The sequence below is a fragment of the Heliconius melpomene genome, chromosome 1 (assembly GCF_056956725.1).
Source record: "Heliconius melpomene rosina isolate 202511_hmr_F chromosome 1, ASM5695672v1, whole genome shotgun sequence".
NCBI classification, from domain to species: Eukaryota; Metazoa; Arthropoda; class Insecta; order Lepidoptera; family Nymphalidae; genus Heliconius; species Heliconius melpomene.
Genome location: NC_140389.1, coordinates 2,140,897 through 2,162,525, shown reverse-complemented (window position 1 = coordinate 2,162,525; position 21,629 = coordinate 2,140,897). Strand labels below are relative to the sequence as shown.

General features: G+C 30.4%; 2 protein-coding genes across 12 annotated transcripts in view; one reads left to right on the top strand and one right to left on the bottom strand.

Moving 5' to 3' along the window:
• Window positions 1-19,610, bottom strand: part of CalpA (calpain A) — a 38,105-nt gene extending 18,495 nt beyond the window's left edge. For 2 of the 11 annotated variants that reach the window (XM_085190356.1, XM_085190416.1), the window contains exons 1-2: window positions 9,343-9,478; window positions 7,606-7,850 (exon numbers count right to left, since the gene is read on the bottom strand). In XM_085190356.1, coding sequence (XP_085046482.1) covers window positions 7,606-7,794 — 189 coding nt within the window. In that variant the 5' untranslated portion in view covers window positions 7,795-7,850; window positions 9,343-9,478. The other 9 variants (XM_085190399.1, XM_085190424.1, XM_085190334.1 and 6 more) reach the window with 8 other exon arrangements.
• Window positions 19,611-19,850: 240 nt separating this feature from the next.
• Window positions 19,851-21,293, top strand: LOC146540918 (60S ribosome subunit biogenesis protein NIP7 homolog). The gene is made up of 3 exons (XM_085190457.1): window positions 19,851-20,011; window positions 20,187-20,479; window positions 21,079-21,293. Exons 1-3 carry the CDS (start codon window positions 19,956-19,958, stop codon window positions 21,270-21,272), a joined length of 543 nt encoding a protein of 180 aa, XP_085046583.1. The 5' UTR covers window positions 19,851-19,955; the 3' UTR covers window positions 21,273-21,293.
• The last annotated feature ends 336 nt before the right edge of the window (window positions 21,294-21,629 follow it).

Sequence of the window (21,629 nt, the reverse complement as noted above, 5' to 3'; positions counted from 1 at the left end):
GTGCTAAACGTAGAGACGTGGATGTGTAAAGTGAAAATTAGTGTTGTATTGCATGGTATGTATGAAAAGTATTTGACTTTTTTGAAAAAAGCTGTGTGACTTTTGGTTGCCATTTGCTATAAATTTAAAAAAATTGTGAAGATTTCAATAAAACTTTGTTTTTATTGTCATTTTTTTGGAAATATTAAAATATGAAACTACTTTTTTGCAATATATTTATTTTAACAAATTTATAGATGATAAAACGTTGCGCCTACATTATAATTCAGGTCCCGAGTTGTTTAGAAACATTTTCAATTGAATAAAGTGAGTCTCAATTAAGATTAAATGGCAGTACCTATCTAGAGTTTTCCACCATGTCTACATTTTGTTTTCCTTATGTATATGTATTAGACAATTCGTGATTTTAACATAGTTTTAAATTAAAGAAACCATTTGCATTAAAGGGAATATCATTTTATTAAGAAAAAAAGTAAGTACCTAACTTCTCCAATTCTACAAAATTTATTTTATATGGAATTGGCAATAAAAATAAAACCCATATAAATAAGAAAATAAATAAAAGCATTACACATAAAAGTCGATAGTCGGTACCAATGTCACTGATAAGATAGTATGATGCGTAAAGTAATCAGCGATGACACATCCAGGGTATTGTAGCACTGTACGCGGAGTGTTGCGTATCGCATTCAGGCACGTCTGTCTATCTAAAGTGTTGGGCTCTTCAATATCTAAGAATTTTATAGTAAGTATTATTAAAATCATATATTTATACTAGTGGACCCGGACGCGGCTACGCCTGCTTGAACTATAAGAATATTTTCGCGTCGGTCATACTCATGCAATGCCGTCCGAATGCTAGGTCATTTCGAATCAGTGACATCTCCTTAATTATTTATTAGAATGTTATACAGTAAACTATAATTGCAATCTATATAAAATGTTAAGAGTGACTATTATATTTATGTTCATAAGGATGAATATCAAATGTCGCGGTAACGGTTGCGTAGCGACGCGACGGTTGTTATTAACATGGCAGAATAAATTGCATGTCAAATTAGAAAGTATTTTAAAATATATTAGTTTATATGTGTAATGTAATGTTATATAGCCTATAGCACTTCTGAAGAATGCAGCTTTCATACAAAACAAAAACAATGAAAATCGGACCAGTAGATCCAGAGATCTTAGCGTTCAAACAAACAAACAAACAAACAAACAAACTCTTCCGCTTTATTATATTAGTATAGATGACTATTATATTTATTTTCATAAGGATGAATATCAAAATGTCGCGGTAGCTGTCGCGTAGCAACGACGGTTGTTATTAACATGGCAGAATAAATTGCATGTCAAATTAGAATGTACTTTAAAATATATTTGTATATATGTGTAATGTAATGTTATATAGCCTATAGCACTTCTGAAGAATGCAGCTTTCATACAAAACAAAAACAATGAAAATCGGACCAGTAGATCCAGAGATCTTAGCGTTCAAACAAACAAACAAACAAACAAACAAACAAACTCTTCCGCTTTATTATATTATTATATATTATATTATATACTAGCGGACCCGGACGCGGCTACGCCTGCTTGAAATATAAGAATATAATTTCTATAGAAATATAATTTCAATCTAGATGAAATGCTAAAAGTGACTATTATATTTATTTTCATAAGGATGAATATCAAAACGAAGCGGTAACGAACGCGGTCGCGTAGCGACGACGGTTGTTATTAACATGGCAAAATAAATTGCATGTCAAATTAGAAAGTATTTGAATTTATTAGTATATATGTGTAATGTAATATTATATAGCCTATAGCACTTCTGAAGAATGCAGCTTTCATACAAAACAAAAACAAAGTAAATCGATCCAGTAGATCCAGAGATCTTAGCGTTCAAACAAACAAACAAACAAACAAACTCTTCCGCTTTATTATATTAGTATAGACTAGCGGACCCGGACGCGGCTACGCCTGCTTGAAATATAAGAATATAATTTCTATAGAAATATAATTTCAAACACTAGAAATGCTAAAAGTGACTATTATATTTATTTTCATAAGGATGAATATCAAAATGACGCGGTAACGCTCGCGGTCGCGTAGCGACGACGGTTGTTATTAACATGGCAGAATAAATTGCATGTCAAATTAGAAAGTATTTTAATTTATTAGTATATATGTGTAATGTAATGTTATATAGCCTATAGCACTTCTGAAGAATGCAGCTTTCATACAAAACAAAAACAAAGTAAATCGATCCAGTAGATCCAGAGATCTTAGCGTTCAAACAAACAAACAAACAAACTCTTCCGCTTTATTATATTAGTATAGAAGTATAGAAGTATAGATGTAGGAATGGTGGTATTACATGTATTATTTATATATTAAATTAAACCTACGTGTGTAAGTGATAGTGTCGCCATTTTAGATCGTTCACAAAATCGAAGGAAAACTGATTGATTTCATCACGCTTTTTTTCGCATAGCAGAGTAGATGAGAGGAACCTAGAATTAAGATATTCGCTACCTACTCCCAACTTGCGAGACATTGTGCGTTGGGTGGCGATACTCAAGGCCCTATTCTTAGCGGAGTGAAAAAATAAAAATTATTAAATTGCCCGAATGGGAATCGCACCTACAATAGGTAGATCAATCAATACACGCAGATTATATAGCCACTAAAACCTAAATTATGCTATCAATCGAACTTATTGAAATATTTCTTCGAGTAGGAACGGAACCCACAGACCTCATATACATGAGACACTTTTCAACTCTTCCACGACGACCTCACGTACTAAAGGTACTCTTGATATATATAATAGTTGTAAAACTTATTGAAGTACTAGATATATAATCATTTACATATATTATCTTAATACATACTAAATAATAGCAGCCAAAGTTTTCTTTAATCTTAAGCTTAGTTTCCTTTGAAAAGTGTTCATTTTAAAAAAATATAAGTGATCATTCTTGTTGTGTACCTTAATCAGTGATGGTAACAGCTTAGTACGTATATAAACATAAGTTAAAATATTAAAGGTAAATTATGAAAGGGAATTATTTCAATATTTACTCTTGCAACAAAGAGGTACATACATACATTGGTTGTTAGCTGTCTAGACACCAGACCCCTCACGACGTTACCCAAGACCTCGTCTAGACGAGGAAATACTATTATTTGTTTATGAATTAGGAATTAAAAGAACAAACTAGAAACACAATTTACCTATATAATATTTAGATGTTTTAACAGTTTATGACTGAGTATAGCTCTGCATTACGTAGCTTTACGCTTTTTTCCCTTTGGCGGGGAAGAAAGAGGGCACCAGAGTGTTAAGACAGTCTGTTCCCTATTTACCCAAGAAGTTCGAGACATCACGTGTTGGATGGCGGAAATGAGCACCGTTCTTTGTCTACCAGAGAGATAAATAATTTCAATAATGTCTACAGTCAAATGAATTGAACTAGAGAATCACTGCGTTACGACGACGTAGGGGGACATATTGCTATCAAAATAATTGCCAATAAACATTACTCTCAGTTCCGCCACTCAAAACGTAATGCCTCCAGAATTCGGCCTACTCTGCTGTGTGCGGGATACGTGAAGCTGACTTTTTTAAAACATTATTCTATTCAAAACTAAAACATAAATAGCTATGTTTATATCTCAATAGTTGTATTTCGGTTTTTAATAAAAATGTGGCAATTAATGTTTTATTAAAAAAAATCGATTGATGGTGTACTTGAAAACCAAAATTGTTAAATACAGGATCGGGTAAACGCCTACAAAATAACGCCACGAGTGAGTTTACACCTACGAAAATAAATACGCGTTAAATACGATATTACGCTGGGATTACAATAATATATATTAAAAAAAAAAACAAAATATAAAACGAATAACATGAGACGACAAAGCTATAAAAGCAAGTAGAAGTACGTACCTACCTACTTCAATACTGTACTATACTATACGAATTGGAGTCATCGTAACCAGCAGTTTATTCGTTTCGACATCTGGTTGGGCTAATCGTAAAGATAGCTCTGTTCACTGTCGGCATCCGTAATTACCAATGATATATATTTAGCAATGATTAAGTAAACACCGCGAACAAATTCACTGATTGTAATCCTCTTAATTTCAAAGAGACTTTATGACCAAATTGTTGATTTGACGTTTTAAATGCCTAGATGTCTTTTTATCAACTTCTTTGTCTTTTATTTGAATAGAATTTAGTGTTGAGACTCTCCGAACTCTTGCCTACACTTCGCGCATTCCCAAAGAGTTTTCAAACCCTATTTAGCGTTTACAGCCAGTCGTATTTATCAATAAATTTAATTCTACGGTTCTTTAATAAATTTAGTAGAATAACGTGAATTATTTAAATCTTTTTTCCTTAAAAATTCCAAAGTAAAAAAGTTTATCTTGTCTACCAAAAATTGTGTGGGCGATATTGAATATTCACGAAATGCGGGTCAATAACATTTGGATATTTCAACATTTCTACTATAAGTACATGACAGTGTATTGTAAAACAATTGATAGCGTAGGCGTAGTATTTTTCGCAATCAAAATTGCTTGTTGTTTTTCTGCATGTATTTTCTACTTTTCATTTTACATCCACAAAGAAAACCATTGCTCGACTTCAAAAATAAACGATTTTAAATATTTGATATGTACACATATAAATATCAATATGTTCATTATCTATTTTTCAATTTTAGCCCCCCGGAGGATATATATGAAGAGGTTGATGACAATGGACGAGGTGAGAGGTATGTAGATTCCGTAGCGTTACCCCGCTAGGGGCGTATATAAAGCGTGAAGCTAAGTTAAGTTTATTAAGTTATTTTTTTATTTGCGCATATATGTGGAGTTTTGAAGTCGGTTTATGTTTTTTTAAAATAATTTTAAGCATTTTGAAACGTATGTAAAGTCCTATATATCTATCTAATGACGTTATTTAATTATCTATTTAGGTATGTATACACCTATACAAAAAATATTTTATTCGACATTTTTTTTAACTTAAATTTATAAACACACAAAACATCCATTGTTTAATACTGTACAAACCTACAACATTTTATTGAAAAATCTGGCAATTTGTCAAACATATAGTAGGTATTTCTGCTTCAAAGTAAAGTGGGTATTGAAACTTATATGTTCTTGTAAATAAATTTACAAAATAATACTTTCTTTTTATTTTAAACAAAACTAATAAGAGTATAATAATTATTAAAAAAAGATATGAACTTTTTTGTTTATATCACGTACAGTGCATACTATATACATAAAATATAGTACATAGAGTTACTAATAAAAGCAACAAATTGTGAGTATATCTATATTCTATTCACCTTAACAATGCGAAGGTCGTAGTATACATGAAATGTAACATTTAGGTCGCTGAATCACAAATCGCACTATCTTATATACCATTGCTATAGTTTTTCCAATGATACAGTAGTTTCGTCGAATTTTGAATGCATTGCGTGTTGAGTGACGGAACACAACGCAGCGCTTTCCCACAACACCAGGGCGAAGAAAATGGAAATGTTAAACTCTTAAAAAAAATGGAAATCTTAACAGACATATTTAATATTTTTTAAGCAAAATACATAAATATATATGTACTGAACAGTTGGCTCGTTACTTCAAGAAAAAATGAACAAAGGAAATTAATTTATCTCATGCTGAGATTTACCCTGAAACGTCGACGCAGCCTTATATGAGCTTAAGTACTTATATGAAATTAAGGAAGGAAGTAAGGGGTCATTGTAACTTAAAGCCGTGACGAAACAAAGACAAATAGTAGTAAAAACTGAACAAAACGGAGTGTCTTGACACTATATGGTATACTGAAGAAAAATTGTATAATAAATTAAAATATGTAATTTATCCACACGACTCCTATGTCACTTTAGGCGCGGTCAGTTTTCATAGCAACCAATTGACCAATTATGTATGTACTGAGTACTTCAGACAAGGTCATTTCGAGGATTATCTGTTTATCTTAATGGCTTCTATTAGCGAAATTGCAGCCGAGTGTCACTTTATAGGTTATTTCACAAGGCTCATTGAATAAGTGAATTTAATTTAATGTTTACTAAATGGTAAAAAAATTAAGATTTTTCTTGATTTCATTAGGGTATAGACAGACAGACGACTTTAAATAAAGGTGATTTGATTGATTGATCGGATAATCTATATTATATTGAATATAGATAATCTATAATATATTATAAATTTGAAGAGTCTATTTGTTTCAACGCGGTAGTAACAAAAACTACATTATTATATCTTTTTAACAAAGGAGGCTATAGACTAATGAATGTAGGGTAACTGCGGTGGGAGTCATGTATTTTAATTGAATTATAAAAATAATAGTAAATATTAATCAAAATCACAAAATAATTTCCACAACTCAAAATGTTGGTAGCATACTTATTAATAGCTGCTTGTTAATTTTCCTTTGATCTACATCGGTGTATTTCCTCTATGTAAACGGAAGGCCAAAAGTGAGTCATGGAACTCATAGATCTACGACGCGACTTAACCACGATCCGATATTTACAAATATCATTCGACTTTGACCTTGACAACAAATTAAAATAATGTTTTAATGAAAATACACGTCCACCATAAAAGTAACGAAATATAGTTCCGTCAATAAATGCGGAATTTATAAATGCTTAGGTTTTGTAAAGTATGCGTCAGTTGATATAGTAATATGTTCTTAATGCTACACTATTTGCATATAATTGCATACGACGTCATCGTAGTAATTGTGTAACCAGCGATACTTTGATTTCCCATTATTTTTATGCTAAGTATGTACCCTTATTAATTAAATACACCTACAATATTTTATTTTAAATAATGGAATATATATTTTTTTTTATGGAAATTAATATGAAATTAATGTATCCATTGTACACTAAAAAAACTTCAATAATGACTACTTTAGTTAAAAACTGTGTTGTAAATCATTAAACATTCTGTAGACTTTTTTAAAATTATACATAATTTTTTTTCAAAGTGGCTAATCAGAAGAATATAATTAAAATTTTCTCTATGTCATAATTAATTAATACAATAGTTTAAACATACATTATATGAATAAGCTGAGTGGGTGTTTACTTTACAGTTTGTTCATCGAATACCGTTTAATTTAAGGCCACGCACATATATTTATGAGCAAAAATAGTGATTCATATATCAAATTAGCATTGATTTAAGTTTTAGATAAAAAAACGGCTTAATTATTTTTATAAAAGTACACAAAAAAGATTGTTAAGAAAACTAATTTTCAATAAGATTACACGTTTAAGCAATTTTTCGTCGAAATCGTGAGTGTTGAGATTTAAATATTAGCTTTTGTTTCATAGTTTTATTGTATCCAGAGATATCTTCCAGGGTGCACCTTGACTATAGTTCAACTGATTTTTGTGTGTCGGTAAAAAAATATTTCTCTAATTTTCCAAACTTAACTTTTGATGGTAAAAATTCTGGGGGCCCAGAGTTTATGGAAACGTTCTATAAAAATAGTAAGAAAATTTTAATTTCAATGCTTTTGCATATACTCACCACTTTATAGTTTTTAATACTCGGCAGAACTCTCTTCTGCTCAACTTCTTTCTTTTGAAATACTTCGTTGATAATATTCCCGATTGCTTGAGCGCCATAATTAAGCAACGCTTGACCCCCTTGATTTAACAATTGTCGCCCAGCACCTTGCAAAAGCGAGCCAAAATCGGCGCCGCCATTTTGCCCCATTACGTCACTATTATTCTACACTTTTAACACTTTGCTAGGACATTTTACTGTATTGACTGTTGCAAAGAAAATAAAAATTATGAAAAAAAATTGAGATAATAATAATTCTATTGTGCTGTGTTATATTTGTAAAATATAATGTGCAAATTTCTTTTTAAATCTAATTAATAATACTTTATTAAGTACATTCAAATAACTCATGGCATCAAATTATAAACAATTTTTGGTTCAATTTATAAATATTAAAATTTAATAAAATAAAAAAAAAAAAACATTAAAAAAATATTGTTTTGATCTACCAAGAAAAAACAAAAAAAACTATAACTATGAAACATAAATCTAGATCTTTTTTACTAGATTGATTGTGATCACTCGTAAGTCATGTTATTATTTATGATGATAATAATTGAACAAAACAGGAAAATAAATGAACATTAATTACTTTATTTATAACACAAAAATTTCCTTCTTTACACTGCTAAATTATTACTTAATTTCAATTTTTAATATGTCACAATATTATTATAAAACAGATGCTGTTTAAAACAGAATCTGTTTAATTTTTTAAAATAATTATTTAAAAACAATTTAAGACTGTAATATAGATAGTTTTACACATGTAACTATAACATTGTAATAACACACTTAGATTCACAACCTTGAAAACTACAAAGAGCACATTTAAAAACAAAAATCAGTACAAAATCCATTTAAACACAAATACAATTTGTATGAAATACAGTCACCCATCACAATGTTACTGAGAGACTGTGGGAAGGATAGATAACTATAGTATAATGACATCATGCGGAGGTACTAATTGACTGACATTTTTTAAATATTTCTTAGATATGTATAAAAACTTGTCTTGTTGTATGGAATATATGTGGCTTTAAAGTCATTCAAATTAGAATATTGCATGGTAAAATAATCATAAATTATATCAGTATAACTTAAAGCCGCTAACTTTATATATAAGAGAAGTATGTAAGTATATTTCAATTACTATAAACTATACCAAGATTTACTTAGAATTAAAAATGCAGTGCATAATATTATTAATAAAGAATCAATAAACAAATTATTATTTTTTATTCATAAAAATAATATTTTTATAAAAAGATTAAGTAATTGTGTTTTACAAAGTAGGTACCTAAATAGAAATACAAATTTAGAATGCATGAAAGGAAGGTGTGAGGTGAAAATTAGAAATTAAGTACTTAGTACAAATAAAGTAGGTCATTTTTATAGAACATGCTTATATTACTTCTCGCTAACTACAGAAACCTTACAACATGATCCCAATGGTGGTTTCTCACACTATAAATATTTTATCGTGGTAGATCAAAACAAGTGAGGTCATTTATCGAGAATATGCCGCAGAATTGAGCTAAAATGTTTGAATTAATTAGATAAAGGTCAATTCTAAACTACAACTTTTAATCACACAGCACAATAGACTAATTACTAACTATTTTAGCACATGTTTATAATTTAATACTATTTTTTGTAAAGAAATATAATCATTTGTTCACAACACAACCGTACCCAAAAATCTCACACGAAAATTGACAGCTCATAAACCGGCCAAATAGAAAACACGGTGCTCCCTATAAGTTCTATCGAAGTACGGTGACCTACTAAACTTAGCGGTATTATAAACTGAGATTCTTGCCAACACAGGCAATGACGTAAGATAGCAGTTCATTGATTTATTTTGTTAAGGCCCGACATTACTTGTGTACGATAACTAAAGTTAACATTATTTTGATGTTAATTTAAATCAATAATTCAAGTAAATTAGCATTTTGGTATGTATAATATAACGTTATGATGGCAACACAATTTAACCTTGAAAGCTCATCTTTAATTGAACGTGGTATGTACGTCTATTTACATCTTTATTCTTTACAAAACGAATGCAATTGAATATCTATATTCTACTTATTGCTTGTTTAAAGCCTGCTATTTATTAATTCTTGTAAGACATGTGTAGAATATTGAAAAATAACTTAATAAAAAAAACTATGTCATATAATTTTAAAGTTAACTTTGGAATTTCCGATAGTCTACAATATACTAATTAATAAACTTATAGGCATTAATTAATGATGTCATATCTAGTCATACATTTTGAATAACTTAGCTGGTAAATTAGGTTCCTATATAATATTTAGACAAACAGTGAGTAACAAGTAAACAGGACTTATCCGATTATATACTTAAATTATGCGTCATAGCGTCTTTTAATTTAATTTAATTTGTAATATATTTCAGTGCGTAGTAAGTAATTGCGATAACTAAATTTTAATTGCGTTTTAGGGTAAAAAATAGAACCTTCCCATGAATATTTACAGTACAAATAATTAAAAAAATCCGAAAAGTGAAAATTTTTAGATATTTCATTAAAAAAAACCCTCGGTGGACGACTCTGACTCGTACTTAACCGGCGGTTTTTTTATGTCAGCTTATTTAAATCTTAAAGATTTTTTACATAGAAGATATGAAAAAATGTTTTTTTTTTTTATATTTTTGCAAAATTAGGCACAAAGATCAAGTAACAAACCAAATTTTAGAACAGGAAAAGTAATTATTTTACACGAGTAATTATTTCCTTATAACAATAACTACACCTACTTCAAAAACTATATGAAAAGTGTAGAGTTTAAGATTATATAAAGTTAAAAAATTAATATGTCTATTTTGTTAGTTATAATTTTGCGATTGGTTATTTTATCACAGTAAGTATATAATAGTAAACATATGTAATAAAAATTGAGGCCAGTCATGGCGCAGGGGCACAAAGTGTGGGTATAAACGCAACTGGTTGTAGGTTCGATGCCCAGTCGAGGAAATGATATATTTATTTAAATTTATATTTCCATTTCTTTGCTCCGGTGTCGAGGCAATGCGCGGCGTTGAGTTCCGACACTCAACACGCATTGCCCCCAGAATTCGGCGGAAAGTGTGGAACGTGAAGTGTGAAGTGTCTTAACACAAGGTTCCCTCTGCCTACCCTGCTGCTGAATTTTTATATAAAAAATGTACTTTTATATAAAAAAATAAATAAAAGTTTGGAGGGAAAAGTATGTAAAGTAGAACCATATATGGTTCGTCTCACGATCTAGAGATTTTTGTTCGTGACAAAACAAGTTTAATGTCAATGATACAAGGTAGGCGAGACTCCAATTTTTACATTAAAGGAAATGTAAAGTGACACACCTTATATAGCGAAGTTTTTGAGGTAGAAGTTTTATATTTTTACTATTGATTATGATTTTTTGTTTCTTAAGAATAATAGAAAACATCCGTGTAATGAATAATTGTATCATCAGTATTTTTTAACATAGATAGCTACTATGTACACATATAATTATGTAATATTTATTTTAAAATTTAAGATCGAGTTTTAGTCGGTGCACTTTTGTTGGGTATTTAGAGTAAGGTCAACAACAACATTAGTATGAGTTTTGATATAATTATGTATGTATACTATATAACGTTGTACATATATCTATATATGTATGAACATTCGCTAAAGGTAGAAAGAAAACCAAAAAATATTGATGATATATAATCGCACTAGCTTTGATATGCGACTTCAAACCACCGCTTGTGGTCAAATGAAAATAACTAAGAGTTACATAGGATATATGACATGTTCTGACTGCAGGTAGGTAGGCTGTCCTCGATTATTGTATACTATCCAAAACAATATATTTTTTTCAATCCACCCAGTAGTTCCTGAGATTAGCACGTTCCATTAAAGAAACTCTTCATCTTTATTATAGAAATAATGTGGTAGGCGGAATAAATCTAATGGTAAGTCACTCTCTTTTCGTAAAGTCTCTAAAGACTAAAGGGCCAAATCTAAGCATTTACATACAGTATAAATATTAAATATTCACATGCGTAGGATCTGAATTTACAATATTTTATTGAGTGACGTTTCTCTGAAACGGCTCAGCGGTACCAGTCTTTGTTTTTCAACGATGTACATACTTGTTATTAGTATAAAAAGCTTACACGGCGAAGGAAAGTGATAAATACCGCGTAAAAAGCAACAGGGCGACGGCGCTAAGACGAAGTAAACGTCATGGGCTAAAACTGTTCACGGGTAAGGAGTAACCGACCAAATGTGGAAAGCTATTTATAAACTTTAACATATTTTACTGGCAAGCTATTACTTTGAGGTAAAAAAACTAAAACTTTCGGGATGTAGTTGCTGTTTTTGTTTATATTAAAATTTAAATTCGTCGTGGCGCAACGGCACAGCATTTGACTGTAAATGTGATGGTAATACATATCACATTCGATATTCTTTAGGAGAGTTTTTTGTGTGAGTGGAATTTCTTTATCATTATAAATTTATAACTATATAAATACATATACTTATGTTTGTATAAAAAATGTGATGCTATTATAATCATAATTCGGAAATGCCTGACTGAAGGAGATATTTGATAGTTCAAGTCACTCCTAAAATACATAAATAAAACATGCCGTGACGTTCCACCATCTAGCTCTTGGGAAGTGCTTTTTTGACCCATAAAAGACACGCATGTGAAATAATTAGTAATAGTAATATTATACATTTTACTACTTCTAAAGTGTTAAAAAATAATATAGTTCTTCTAATCTTTCTACGCGAACTCTTGAAATCTTTTATTTAATTATCTAAGAGATTAAAAACATCAGTTTATTTACATAGATAAGTTAATCGAATTACTATGTGAAATTCCTCGTTGTTTTATACTTTTATATCTTATAAATTAATATAAATCACAAACAATGCTATGATAGTCATCTACTACTTGCTTCAACAAATATTGCGGTTTAGAAATAGAGTTCACATGACTAATATTAACTTAGTAGATGTTAACATGTCATTCAAACTGAAACAGCCATACCTTCTCTATGAAGCTGTTTAAACAAAATCAAACAAGATTAATTAATATTACATACTTTACAATAATATAATAGTAATAATATAATAGTACTAATAGATTAAAAAAATGGTTTCAAAATTTTCCATTATGATATTATAAGGACAATAGTTCTTTATAGCTTCCTTATCCTACTGCGATATAAATAAAGTAGGTATCAATTCCGATATCGAAGTGTCCTCATTACAACCAATTGACTGGCTAATTACTCAAGACTATTGGTTTATGAGCAAATTCTAAAAAAGACTTTGGTTTTCGGTGTCTTTTTCATATTTTAAATGTAATAATGACAAAAATAATATAAAAATAAACAAAATGTTTCCTTACAAAATGAGTCAACCTTATTAATAGGTTGTGGTAATTAAATTGTCAGCCTAAATAAATATTTATTTTGATAAATTCTTAGCTGTTAAATTTTACGTAACTTAAATTGATCATAGACCACAGTAGATTTACGAGATGTCTAAAAATGTTTCTAAAAAATGTCATATCATTCGCCACAACATAAAAAAAAGGAAAAAACAGTCACTAAACATGATTCAGTATCAGAATAATAAGGAAATACGTATTAGGTCAAAAGCCCTGTTAGTCATCACGATATTGTGATTTCATTAGCTAAACGGTAACGGTAGTCATTGCTAAAGACAACTTGGACGGAGAAAGAAAAGTAACGATAATTTAAAATTAACTTATAAATGAAGAGATTTCATTTCATCATTTTCTATTGTGTAATTAAGTAAATTTGTACTTTTCTACGAATGTTATAGAACTGAAGAATTTGTTTGGTTAAGCGGGCTAATTTCAGGAAGTACTGGTTCGAAATATTTTCAGGTCAAATTTTTTTTTGGGTATGATCATCTATTTCCATTTTATCGTGAAAGGTCATATATAGGCTTTATTACATTACATAAATACCTTTTGATGACACAATTACCTCGGGTCACTCGTCTTTTAGTATTTTTAACACGCTTTTGAAAACATAGTTAAAAGTCCCTGTATTATACACAAAAGATAACGTAATTAGTTTGAATGGATAAAAAAAATACGATACGATAATCATGTTTCTTGAGCACAATTTACTTTGCTAATGTAAAAACAGAAAAACAAAAGAATTTGTTATTTTTTACGAATATTAACACATATTTGTATTCAACTTCAATTAACAATGAAAATATTTTTTGTATTTTATGTTATTTGCAAAATTTTGTGGAATAAATATTATGAAACTAAAGCTGTCTTTGCATCATTCAGAGTTATAAAAGTAATATAACTAATTAGAAATAGAATGAAGTTTCAAGCACTCACCTCTAAATTAACATTGACAGATGCGCAAGCTTCCTCGACGACTTCTTCCACAGCGCCCCCTTCATACTCCTCCACAGGCAAGCAAGGGTACAACTTAACTCCAGAAAACGAAGAATCATCTTCTGTCGGAAGCTTCGGGTATAAGCTTCCATTGCCAATCAATGGCTCAGTACTTCCTTCCCCACCCCTTTCCTTGTTCAAAAACCCTCTTACAGACGACAGGGCGTTGGCAGACCGGTGCCAGCCCCATCCATTCGCACGAAAGTTCTTCGGATAGTAAAAAGACATTATCACTCACTCTATTCAAATTGAAAATAAACAACGAGCTAACGTGTGTTTGTTTATATCTGAAACAAAAGATGAAATTTCCGTGAGTCATCATCATGACGTAGAGTTACGTTTGTTTATATTTAACGTAGGTAGGTGCATTGTTTAGTCAATTTGGAAGTTATTTTTGTACTGGGTGTTAACTGTGGTTGGATGGGTTGCGTTAAAATGAATTGGTTTGAGTTTATTACTAGGCGAAGCATCGCCTCCCCTCGCTACGAAGCTTAGTGGTAAATAATATTAGTTTCTTTTTTTCACGTAGAGATAATAGTGTATATAGATTAAAATTTGAAAAAATAATTTATGACAATTTTTCCTCTAAGTAGACAAATAAAGTATTATTATAGTTTTCATGATTTGGTGAAATACACAATATATATTTTCGGTTCTACCTATTGTATAACGTAAAGAAAAACTGAATGACAAAGATAAACAAGATATAATAAAACTCTATTAACTATAAAAATTACCTACTTATTAGCTGTCTTAAACTTTACTGCACAAATATCATATTCGGTCTCCTTAATCCTATCAAGTATGTCATTCATGCAGCTATTATGAAAAATTAGACCGAATGGATGAAGTAACTTGTTTAGGCGGTACGAGAGCTCTTAGTGCTATATCAAATATTTTTTTTATTTTGCATCTTACAGGAAACAAGAAAACCTAGTAATACATAATTGCGATGTCTAATGAAGAGCAGTTTTAAAAAATATCCATATTAGAGACATCGCCTGGTGAGTGACAGTAAATAATGTCGCACTTTGTCTGATCAGGAAAACGAATGTATTTTAAATTTAAATTTCTGCAAAAGGAGCCGATAATGAGAACCACTGTAACATAGAGCCTTATAATTTTTGATTGCATTATATTGACATATTCGTATATGTTTTTTATGAATTAAGAAATCATTTTTTTTTGAGAGCAGCAGCTCAAAACAATGACTACGCTAAGAAGCATTTCAGATAATGCTGGCAATTAAGTATATTTTTGTTCAACATACTATTATTTTCTATAATTATTAATTACTAAGTACAGTCTTTAATGACTCAACGTGAACAAATGCAAAATGCATATGTTAGGCGTATATTTGACCTTCAATTCGTCACGACATTATCACAATGTAAATATAATGAATAGGTGCGCTTTACTGCTATCAGTATGGTGAAAGTAATGCCGTCTTTTTATTTGTGAGCTACAATTTATATCGTTTAAAATTTTAAAGAAAATATATTACAATGTCTGATATTAGGAAAAGAAAGTAAGATTACTTTGGAGATCCACTTTTTATCCATTTGCCTTGACCTTGTGTGATGTGCGGAAGTATCTGTGGCCTAAGGTATTGGGACGATATCCCTAATTAATGCGAGACTAAAATTCATCTCTTTCTTTATTTATTCACAACAAAAGAAATAACTGAAAATGATTGCACAACATTGGTCTTATTTACTTTAAAGTGAGTGGTAAGAGAGGTATGGGAGGCTTCGGTTGACCTTCGAAAGCACAGTATCAAAGATACTGGAGGAAGGTCACGTAACAAGCATGAGGACCCCCCGAAAGGCATGTATGAAGAGGTTGATGACAGTGGACGAGGCGAAAGAGGTATGTAGAGACTGTAGAGTTTGGCGCTCCGTTCTCTCTGACTACTCCTCTAGGGATAAGGAGTGAATTTAAGTTATTTACATTGCTTTCTTATTTACAAATGTTTCCTTTAAATAACATTACTTATTGAGCAATTCCCTACATATCCAATTTAGCTCTATGTCTATCTGTGGGAAAATAATTTCTTTTATGATATTTGTTAAGTACGAAACACGACTTCAAATAAATGGTTAAAAGTAAATAATAATAAACTCCAAAACAAGGTAGGGCACTAATTAATCTAAACGAATAATGGACTATTAAGACCGCTCCTCTGTGCTATTAACAACGGCCTTTGTACACATAGCATAAAAGTTTTAGTAGTTTTGGGATTTTTTATAATAGGTACAGTTTCAGAAATTGTAGAAAAATATACGAAATGTCTCTACTTAAGATTTCAACTCTATTTCAAATGGTCATTATGGCGCAGTGGGGCAGTGTCTGACTCTAAACGCAAATGGTTACAGCTTCGATTTCCACTCAGAGGAATGATATACGTTTAAATAATTTTCGATTTCCTGGTCTGTTAAAACAAACGGTGTTAAGTTTCCGCCACTTGCCACACAATGTCTCAAATGTAGAATATGGAAAGGGGAGAACAGTGTTTCGACACTAGATTGTTTGCCTGTCCTGCCATACGGGAGAAACATTTCCACATCCACCCTACACGTTGTTTAGAATTAGAATAAGGAAAAATAGAAAATAATATTTGGGAAATTTAATTATTTAGTAAGCACACCATTGCCAAGCAATTTCGGAAAACACCTGTGAAAATGATGTCGCGTGACTCATTAGTAGTTTCCTCTTAGAATATTATACGTTTACAAAGAGACGACGTTCTTTTAATAGATTTGGCAGAAACGTTCAAAAAACAGCGGTCTAATGATGGTTCCTTACATATCTTTGACGACTTGTATTACTGATTATAATTGCCACTATTAGTTAAGGATTTGTTTCTTATCTAAAGGAATGTTATATAAATTATATATCTAAAGCTAGCTAAAAAAATTGTTTTTTTGTTGATAACAATCGACAAACTGTGTGTGTTAAATTGTTAAATTTTCTCACTCTAAAACCAATTCTTATTAGAGGAAACAGTCCGTGATAAAAGGGAAACGCAAAAATTACAAAACATTAAAAACAGTACAATCAAAAACATTAATTAATTGCAAGAGAGATTATGAGTGTTAAAGATTTCCTTGGATAATAAATGTTTACTAACATTTCTCATTTCAGATGAATGGGTAGGTACATATTTTCCAATACTTAGGTTCTATTACTTTTTTTTCTTAACACTAGGTTCCTTTTGCTTACTGATTGTGTGAATGATACTTTTTTCTTTGTTAAAATAAAAGAAAAAAAAGTAATTTACACACTATTAAAAATATATATATTTATAACGTCATACAACACATATAGTAAATTTAATGGAGAACCAATATTTAAAAGCTTGACGTAATTTCAATCAATCTTGCTCGTGTTCAAGAGCTGTTTGAAAACGTTAATGTGAACGCCCGAAATACTATAGATATATTATGGGCGTAGAAGTAGGGGGTGCCGGGTGGGCGCGCCTCCTCAAATATTTATTTTATTCTGCTTGTGGTATTTATTGTTAAAGCGGCAACAGAAATACATCATATGTGAAAATGTCAACTGACTAACTATCGCTGTTCATGAGATACAGCCTGGCTGACGGACACACAGGAAGCCGAAAAATTACTACTAGTCCCACTGAGCCAAAATGGTCTAAATATTATATGTAATAAACAAATATTTTGAAGCTTTAGTAGGTCAATACCAGAATTTCCCATGCATCAAGTAGTAGAATTGGCATCGTACCAATCACTAGACATATAACTCAACCGGATTCAATGGGAAAACAGTAATATATTTAAAATAATGTTATATAGAGTAGAATCGTGTTATATATTTATATAATATAGCGAGGCTATACCATTCGAAGATATGTAATATTTAATACTCTCATATTTCTTGATGTGATAACGAGGCAAAGCGCGGTGTTGAGTTCCGCCACTCAACACAAGGCCTCCAGAAAACAGTGGTGAACGGACTCTAGAAAAAGAAGGGAATGGAAGTTTCTTAATATTAGGTTCCCAGATTCTCTCTCCCTGCTATTTGCCGGATACAGAGTAAAAAAGTAGTTAAAAAAGAGAAAGTAAAAAAACAGAGTAAAAAGTTCTTAGTCAAGGTTATTGTTTAGTTTTTTATTATGGATGTTGTCAAAAATTTAATACACTCACCGAAATTTTAGGTATTAAATTTTATTGATTTCTGAATTGTATATATTGGCAAAAGACAATACTTAGTGGCGCCAAGTGTGCGAGGCTGTCATTATAAATGCTGGACTAAACGCAATGGCTGTAACTTAAATCTTATTGGTGACCCTCATCCATATTTTAAATGGTTTTTAATGGAATTTCCAGAAAATGTACCGATAAATCATAATGCTTATTGTGTTTATTTTTTATCTGGACGTACAGAAAAGAAAACACGTTCCTTTAAAAAATTTTACGCAACCAGAAATTAAATTGTTCTTCAAAATAAAAACAAAACACAACAACCAATTTATAACAACAAATAATATACGGCAATATACATACAACTACTAACCCAGTGGGTAACAGGATCTGACTACACTCGAAGCGACGGTTATGGATTCGACAATCATTTGACAAATTTGACCTACCAAAATAAATAAATTGGGCGGAATATAGAGAATGTCTCGACTAGATTCTCTCCACCTATCTAGATATATACGAGTAATGTGTAAAGATGAGAATAATAAAAGATGTAGGTACATTTCTTCATAACTGTTAACGTAATAAATAAGAGTTGTTAGTATTGCAAATGAACTTGTACTGCTTCGCTCTTTTCAATGTTTACGAGACTGAAAGAATAAAAATAAACTTTTCTCTCAATTCTTAAGTGTATCCCTAGTTATTTTTATAGAATAAAGAAAATTGTTGTGTATAAAGAAAAAAATAATGAAAACTTCAAACTTAATAATGTGGGCCATAAACAATTACTACAAGATATGTAATAAAACTAAATGTATAATACTGGGAAAAGCATTTTTTTTGTTGTCATCACGTGATAAGTTGTTTTGTTTTTCAGGGTCATGAAATAAAACACTTGTAAAAATAGTTTGTAAGTGAAAATTTAAGTCATAAAAATCATTACCACAGTAGTTTTTTTCATAAGCAATTGAAACTTGCAAATAGTAGTAAATAAAAAGTTTTATATAAAGTTCGTAAATAAATTCAAGATTGATTTCTCGAAATATGGCGTTTCGAGCGTGCCAGTTGAGCACAATTCATTTCGCCAATGTCACGTTGTATGGAAAACACACGAAGGAAATTGACCGGTAATAAAAAAGATAAATATACACAATTATAGAATACATGTAAAAAAAAGAGATCCTGTGTTAGTACAGCCTTCACCTAAAACAAAACAAAATAAATTCAAAACAACTTACCACCAAACGTCACCAAGTCCAACACGGAGTTGAATGACTTGAGATGAACATTGAATGATTTGCGAAGATTTACTCGTTCGACTCCTTTGCGATTTACAGATTAAAAATACATAATATGGTATAAAAAATTTTCATAAAGATAAGAAATTTAATTATTTATATTCACAAGTTTTATAATAGAAAAAAGTAGAAAGGGATAGAGAAAGCTAATTGTTAATAAAATATAATTATATTTGTTACAGAAACATAATATCCGTACAATCATGTATATGCTGCCATTTTTCTTGAATTTGTCTATGCTTGAAAGTATTTTTAACTCAACATCTTGACTTTGTCAAAATTTGACATTTATAATATTTTGACAAGTAACTACTAGCACGTGTGTTGCACTGGCGGTTTTATAGTATTTCAATTTAGTGAATGAATAACTTATAAAATAAAACAAAATGAAGGTTTTATCGGAACCCAGGACACGAATTTTATTTGAAAAATTAACGAAATAGTAAGACTTCAATTAAATTAAATACACGCTCCTGCTATATACATTTTAATAATTTTATTAATATTTGCAAAACTAATAAAATAATGAAGTTATGTACTTTATCCTTTAGATAAGTAAAGTGCAACATGATTTGGCAAGGTACATAGTTTAATATTTATTTTTCTTTCAATTTCAGCATTGGTGTAAATGTGAAACTCCTCATAGACCGACCTGATGGAACCTACTGTTTCAGAGAAAAAAAAGACAGGGTATATTATATATCTGAACGTTTATTACAATTAGCTCACACTGTTAAACCAGACCACTTGATATCTGCTGGGACATGCTTTGGAAAGTTTACAAAGACTAATAAGTTTAGATTACATATTACAGCCTTGACATACATAGCACCATATGCACAATATAAAATATGGGTTAAACCTTCAGCAGAACAACAGTTCTTATATGGGCATCATGTTATTAAGAGTGGTAAGGATGATTAGTTACTTTGAGTTGAAATTATTTTGTAGTATTGTAATGCTAACAATATAAGTTATCAGACTTTTCAAGTTTCATGCTTTATTAATATACTGCACTATCTGCTTGCCTTCAAGCATTGTGTTTAGTGAATGAATACAATTAAATTAGTATTTAGTCGTCATAGAACTGAAAAATAAATCATTCCTAAAATAGAAATCAATCCCAAAAACATCATCTTGTAGTCAGGCATGTCTTGTTGCACCACCTTGGATATAAATGTTTATTTTCTGAAAATAACTAGATTTTAATGCTAAAAAATTTCCATTCCATCAGTGCATCCTTTTCTTGGCCAAAATGGGTTTGTGTGGGATACAGTGTACAGTGGCTACAGTGAAATTCATTTAGTTTTTACATATTATGTCTATTCTATGTATAGTATAAGCATGTGACAAATAAATAATTACCACTATTTTAAATATTAGGAACTATTCACTAACTTTTTAAATATATTTTTTTCACTTGTATCCAGCTTGTGCCCCTGCAACACATCTTCCACATATAAACTTTATTGTATATTATAAACTAATTTTAACCCATTATTATTTCAGGCCTAGGCAGAATAACAGAAAACACACCAAAACACCAAGGTGTAGTAATAAATACAATGTCAGACATTCCAATTGGTTTCGGAGTGGTGGCAAGATCTACAGCAGATTGTAGACATGCTGACCCACTTGCGACTATTGCGTTCCATCAAGCTGATGTAGGAGAATATATAAGATCGGAGGATACTTTAGTGTGAAATAGATATATATTTTTCAAATTTTTGTTGTTTCATTTGTCGAGAAATCTTGATTCTTGATGTATTTATGAGTTGATAAATAAATCATATGATGAAAAATTATGGTGAGAACCAAATGTGTCATTATGGGAATGGAGTGTACAAGATTCCTTCACTGTACCAGACAGAAAGAATGTGAAGCTAAATAAAACAAAAGCATGTCTAAAAATGTTTTGTTATCAATTAAATTAATTAAATATTATTTTATAAAATAAGATTCACATAAACTATACATGGACTGACATTTACTATATAAAATTATGCTAAAATTTAAAATAAACTAACATCAAGCTAATGTAGGGGAGTATATAAGATCAG